This window comes from Aquarana catesbeiana, linkage group LG05, assembly GCF_042186555.1.
Source record: "Aquarana catesbeiana isolate 2022-GZ linkage group LG05, ASM4218655v1, whole genome shotgun sequence".
Lineage (NCBI taxonomy): Eukaryota > Metazoa > Chordata > Amphibia > Anura > Ranidae > Aquarana > Aquarana catesbeiana.
This window is the reverse complement of record NC_133328.1, coordinates 630,654,778-630,661,786: the sequence shown is the minus strand read 5'-3', so window position 1 is coordinate 630,661,786 and position 7,009 is coordinate 630,654,778. Positions and strand designations below refer to the sequence as shown.

Genomic DNA, 7,009 nt, shown 5'->3' with positions numbered 1-7,009 from the left:
CTGCTTTGATTCTAATGAAGAAAACATGGCCTGTCACTACCTTCATGTATCAATGGCATGCTTCCATCCCTGGTTATATTACAGAAAATTGGAGAACGGAGATGGGACTTTAAATGAAGCATGTCATTGTAGGTGATAAATATACATTCAATTATATTCATTTGGATTTAGTTTGATGTCGTTAACCCGTCCGGGTTGTCCATGATTGTTTTAGGCCTACACAAGTAGAATAAATAGAATACAGGCACAATCATAAAAGATGAAATATTTGTATTAATAATCACAATTTTATGCAGACAAATCAAGGGACATAAACTGATACAATTCTTGCAGAAAAATACAAGAGTCCAAAAAATATATGACAATCCAAATTTTACATAAATCACATGATAAGAATACAAAATCAGAGAAAAGTTAATTGAATTCAAGATAAGAATAGGCTTAGCTCGGCACCCTTAGTTTATAACCCGACGCGTTTCTTGGTTTCCTGCCAGTCATCAGGGGTGGGATGCACGTATTTTACTAAAAAATCGCCGTGACCTGGTGGGGGTCCCCAAGAAATTCCCTTGATTTACAGGGATTTCCTCTCACTTCCTGTTTGGCTATGGGACAGGAAGTGAAGGGAATTATCAACAATGGGACACAGATGGCAGAAAAAAAAATCTGACGGGGGTTATAACCCTCCCTTGATCTATCCAAAATGAAAAAAAAAAGTTTTGCTTTCAGTTCTACTTTAATGCAATTATGTATTAATTAAAAAGCTTATTTTTCTTTTCTACATAGAACTGTTGTATATATCTGAATTGGTCCTGATATCACTTCCTGTAATCACCTACACAGCAGCATGAGGGGGAGGGGCAGCACTCTGAGCCAATTAGAGCTTTACAGCTTTGTACACTTCTGTCTGACAGCAACAATAAACTACAATGAAGATAACAACCAACTTCACTTATTTCCTTCATTTTGATCTGTTAAATATACACTTGAAAGAATATCGTTATAGCTATTCAATCAGTGTACAAATCACCTGTGAATCCTGCCAGAAATCCAGTGCTGTCCTGTGCACTCTGCAGTCTGATATTAACCGCTTCCAGTCCGGGCCAATTCTGACATTCCTCTCCTATATGTAAAAATCAGCATTGTTTTGCTAGAAAACTGCCCAGAGCCCCCAAACATTATAGATTGTTTAAAGCAGAGGCCCTAGAGAATAAAATGGTGGGTGTTGCATATTTTTATATTTGCACAGCGTCTTTTTAAATGCAAATTTTTTTGAGAAAAAAAAAACGTAATGAATTTTAATACACACACAATTTTAAAACACAATATATTACCCATATGGTGAAATATAAAAGATGATGTTATGCTGAGTAAATAGATACCCAACATGTCACGCTTTAAAACTGCGTACGCCAAAAAACGACAGTACCTAAAAATCTACAGTGTACAGTACCATGAGTGAGTGGTGTCATCCTAGGACAGGAAGTGTGTTACTGGCAGGATCTCTAGGTAAAAATTGAAAAAAAAAAAGACTGAAAAATGAAAACCAATGCAGTCGGCACATCTAAGTATTGGCAAGCTGCAATAGTGTACATTACATTTTCTGCAAATTTAGAAAAAACATTAAAATTATAATCAATGATAATAATCTTATCCTGACCACTAACACTTAGGGCCAGTTCACACCACATGCAGTCCAGTGCGTTTTATTTTCTGCATCAAAAATGCATAGAAAGTAGGTTATATGGTTTTCAATGGCATCGTTCACACCAGTGCTTGCAGTTACAGTGCGTTCCAGTTCCAGAAAAAAGTAGAACATGCTGCATTTCTTCTGCACTGGACTGTACTGGAACGCTGTAAAATGCACCAAAAACGCACCGGAATGCACCAAAAACGCATTGCAACACACTCGTCCTTATTTAAGGTTAAGAAAAAAGAGGGGAAAAAAAGCACTGGACTGCATCAAAAACGCACCAAAAATGCACTGGAATGCATCAAAAACGCGCATGCAGAAAAGCACCTGGAACGCATCCGGGCCAGTTTACACCATAGAAACGCAGTCCTGATGCGCTCCAGATGCTTTTTTAAATGCGCGTTTTTGATGCAGTCCAGTGCATTTTTCCCACCCCTTTTTTTTTTAACCTTAAATAAGAACATGGGTGTTCCAATGCATTTTTCGTGTGTTTAGGTGCATTCCTGTGAGTTTTTGATGCTTTTTACAGCGTTCCAGTACATTTCAGTACAGGAAAAATGCAGCATGTTCTACTTTTTTTCTGGAACTGGAACTGCAAGTACTGGTGTGAACGATGCCATTGAAAACCATATAACCTACTTTCTATGCGTTTTTTATGCAGAAAAAAACGCACTGGAATGCATGTGATGTGAACTGGCCCTTAATGAACCCCTGAAAACCCCAAATCTTATTATTGTCACTATAAGAGAATAAATCACACTTTCCTGTGCTAAGATTTCTCAATGCTGTGATTGGTTGTGTTGGGAACCTTTAGATTTATGACATATGGAATATGAATCTTCTGCATTATTCCATTAGTTACAAATAATCAGATTCAGATTTCTGTGATGTCAGCAGGTTTGGGCAGATTTTCTGTTATATTATTATTTCTCACGTCGCCTTTCACCCCCAGATATTGTTATAGAACCTTTTCTTACATATAACCCGGCATGGAGGGGCTCAGTGAAGGTGGTGGTGAAGGTGTGGAGGTGTCGGATCGGGTCACACAGATCATAAAAGGACAGCTGCCCGGCCTCATAATCCACATAGATCCTGACTCTGTTACTGGAGAGATTGGGAGATATTCTGATCTCTTTATTGTCATGTTTTAGATAACACCCACCGCTATACCTGTACAAACCCCAGGACTTGTTATTATTTCCAATCAGTGACTGATCTCTTCCCCTCTCTATACTGGGATAACACATCCCGATTCTATAATTTTCTGCCTCACTGACATCCACTTCCCAGTAATGTCGCCCCGAGGAAAATCTCTGACTGCTTAATACCTGGGCCCAGTACTGAAATCTCTCCGGAGTTTCTGGACGATTCTGCTCTATATCTGACCAGGATACAGTTTTCATGTCATCTGATATCTGTAGATTATTATGAGCTGTGTTCACATCCAGTAATATGTCTGAAGCTTCCTGTATATAGAAGAATACATTTATCCTTTTTATCATATCAGATAACCCTGTGTCTAATGTGTGTGAGATTCCAGACACATCCAGATCCCCTCCATCATGGAGGAGTCTATCATGTCTCTCTCTGTCCTCATCATCTCCCTCCTCAGTATCACACAAGTCCCCTGTGTCTGATTCCTGTAGGACAGTCAGTGGGTCAGTCATGTTACACAGCTCCTCAATGTCCTCCATCTTCCTGGACAGATCCTCCTTCTTTATTTCCAGCTGATGGATCAGATCAGACCATGAGATCCGCTCTTCCTGGCTGGAGATGTTCCTCAGGACTCTCTTCTCCAGGTCCTCCAGCTGTCTCCTGAGCTCTATGAACAGGGCAGTGACTCTCTCTGTTAGACCAGCTGATTTTTCTTGTACTTTTCTCCTGCGATCCTGCAGACTCTGGACTCTTTTCTCCGTCTCCTCTCTCTCTGTCATCAGTTTCTGCAGAACATTTCTCAGTTTCTGTTTCTTCTTCTCGGAGGCCTCATCCAGAGTCTCCACCTTGTGTCCCCGGTGTTCTCCGGCCAAACTGCAGGACACACAGATACAGGCAGAGTCCTCAGTGCAGTAATACTCCAGGATCTTCTTATGGATGGAGCATTTTCTGTTCTCCATGGAAGTGGTGGGATCAGTTAGGACATGTTCTGGTGACTTGCTGTGGACTCTTAGGTGATTATCACACAGAGAAGCTTCACACAGGAGACAGGATTTAACAGCAGGTACAGGAGAGTGATAGCAGTAAGTACAGAAGATTCCAGTCTTCCCTTCTTCCAGCTGAGAAGATCGTAAAGCCTCCACTATGTTACGTAGTGTTATGTTCCTCTGCAGTACAGGCCGATCCTGGAACTCTTCTCTGCACTGAGGACAGGAATAACCTCCAGACCCCTCCTGTGTATCCAACACACCATCAATACAGACCCGGCAGAAGTTGTGTCCACATCTCAGGTTTACAGGATCTGTATAAATGTTCAGACAGATGGAACAGTCCAGCTCTTGTCTCACATCAGCAGACGCCATCGCTGACAGCAGAAGAGAGAAATGAAAGTGAAAGTCTCTGAGACTGAAAATCCAAAGTCATCTCACATTTCTCGGCACAGGGTGGGGCTGAGCTGGTCTAGCAGCTTTTATCCTGAGGAAGTTGGAGGACAAATAAATATTTATATTGAAGGTATATGTCCCTACATGTGAATAGTATTTTCACCCTCTATTGAAACTAGGCTTGGCTACTGAATCACTGAATGGAATCAGTGAATCAACTCACTACAGAGTTTGAATGAATCGAATCATGAAAGTGAATCTGATTCAATTCATTGTCAAAGATCTGCCCCTCAGGATGTGTAGGGAGCTGAAAAAACAGCAGCCTCAGCTCATGATTTGTAAAATTAGCTATAACACGATCGTGTGAGCCATCAAGACTACAAGTTTCTGAATAAATCACAGAGCACACAAGATTTTCTTTTGTATGATGTCTGTGTGTGAAGCAGGCAGCAGATAGTCAAGTCAAGTCCAGTCTGTGAAGGTCTCACTCGGGAAGAGAGCACACAAGTACAGTGGAACCTCGGTTAGTAACGCGGTTAACGGGCGTTTTGCAAACCGAGCACTGTATTTCTAAAATTCCTAACTCGGTTTGCGAATGTCTCGCAAAACGAGCAGGATTCAGGCCAAAAGCGGTGTGCAGTACCGCTTTTGGCCTGAGGTGGGGGGCGCCTGTGCCGAGCAGAGCCGAAAGTCACCAAACGGCGCCGTTCGGAAATGCACAGAAAGGCCCAAGGACAGTTCGGCTGACCTCGGAAAGGCTCGTGAATGGAGTCTTTCTGAGGTTTGCCAAGGTCCGCCGAAGTGTTCCTCGGGCCTTTTCGGCCGTTTCCGAGGCCCTCCGGTGCCCCCCGCCTCTGGCCGCATGCGGTTTTGCATCCCATTGAAGTCAATGCGGAACAAATTATTTTCGTTTCCATTGACTTCAGTGGGAAAACTCGCTTTGATATGCGAGTACATTGGATTACGATTACTGCTCTGTGAGTTAGCAGAGCAGTATAACTCCTGAATGTATGAGTGACTCATCAGGTCACATTAGATTCATGAGCTGCTTTGAGAAGTCTTTGAATGAGGCTCGGTTCACATTAGTGCGATCACGCGGGAAACCCTGCAGTTCGCGCATCGCACCTGACATGCAGGCAGTTTACCCATGCAATTCGATTCGGGTGTTAACCAAAAAAAAAGGGTCCTGCACGACTTTGATCCAAATGTGAGGCAAATTCAGCCATACTAATCTGTATGGCTGAATTTGCATCGCACAGACATCGCATGTGATTTGCACAGATGTCGCACAGCGCACTAAACGCAGCACTGTGTGAACCTGGCCTAAATCAGAGAGCACACAATCATTCTATATTTTAAGCACTTCAATACTGGGCACTTATACACCTTCCTGCCCAGACCAATTTTCAGCTTTCAGTGCTCTTGCAGTTTGAATGACAATTGCGTGGTCATCCATCACTGAATTTTAATAATTTTGTTCCCACAAATAGAGCTTTCTTTTGGTGGTATTTGATCACCTCTGCGGTTTTAATTTTTTGCTAAACAAATAAAAAAAGACCGAAAATTTTGAAAAAAATTAAAGTTTTGCTTTTGTTTCTGTTATAAAATTTTGTAAATAAGTAAGTTTTCTCTTTTACTGATGGGCACTGATAAGGTGGCACTGACAGGCACTGATAAGGTGGCACCGATGAGGTGGCACCAATGAGCGGGCACTGACGATGGTCACTGATATGCGGCACTCTTAGGCGGCACTGATGGGTGGCACTGATCCATAAAGGATCTGGAGGATGGGATAAATAGTTCAATCTCTGTATTTGCAGACAATACTAAGCTAAGGAGGGCAATAACTTCTCCGCAGGATGTGGAAACCTTGCAAAAGGATCTGAACAAATTAATGGGGTGGGAGACTACATGGCAAATGAGGTTCAATGTAGAAAAATGTAAAACAATGCATTTGGGTGGCAAAAATATGAATGCAATCTATACACTGGGGGGAGAACCTCTGGGGGAATCTAGGATGGAAAAGGACCTGGGGGTCCTAGTAGATGATAGGCTCAGCAATGGCATGCAATGCCAAGCTGCTGCTAACAAAGCAAACAGAATATTGGCATTAAAGGGGGATCAACTCCAGGGATAAAACGATAATTCTCCCACTCTACAAGACTCTGGTCCGGCCGCACCTGGAGTATGCTGTCCAGTTCTGGGCACCAGTCCTCAGGAAGGATGTACTGGAAATGGAACGAGTACAAAGAAGGGCAACAAAGCTAATAAAGGGTCTGGAGGATCTTAGTTATGAGGAAAGGTTGTGAGCGCTGAACTTATTCTCTCTGAAGAAGAGATGCTTGAGAGGGGATATGATTTCAATTTACAAATACCGTACTGGTGACCCCACAATAGGGATACAACTTTTTTGCAGAAGAGAGTTTAACAAGACTCGTGGCCACTCATTAAAATTAGAAGAAAAGAGGTTTAACCTTAAACTACATAGAGGGTTCATTACTGTAAGAGCGGCAAGGATGTGGAATTCCCTTCCACAGGTGGTGGTCTCAGCGGAGAGCATTGATAGCTTCAAGAAACTATTAGATAATCACCTGAATGACCGCAACATACAGGGATATACAATGTAATACTGACACATAATCACACACATAGGTTGGACTTGATGGACTTGTGTCTTTTTTTCAACCTCACCTACTACTATATGCAGCACTGATGGGCATTGATAGGCGGCACTGATGGGCACTCATGGGTGGCACTGGTGGGCACTGATAGGCGACACTGA

The 7,009-nt window shown here is 42.4% G+C and overlaps 1 protein-coding gene across 1 annotated transcript; it reads right to left on the bottom strand.

Moving 5' to 3' along the window:
* Positions 1-306: 306 nt before the first annotated feature.
* LOC141145548 (E3 ubiquitin/ISG15 ligase TRIM25-like) lies at positions 307-4,244 on the bottom strand. Its single transcript, XM_073632318.1, has one exon. The coding sequence runs from the start codon at positions 4,204-4,206 to the stop codon at positions 2,614-2,616; it is 1,593 nt and encodes a 530-aa protein (XP_073488419.1). The 5' UTR covers positions 4,207-4,244; the 3' UTR covers positions 307-2,613.
* Positions 4,245-7,009: the final 2,765 nt, after the last annotated feature.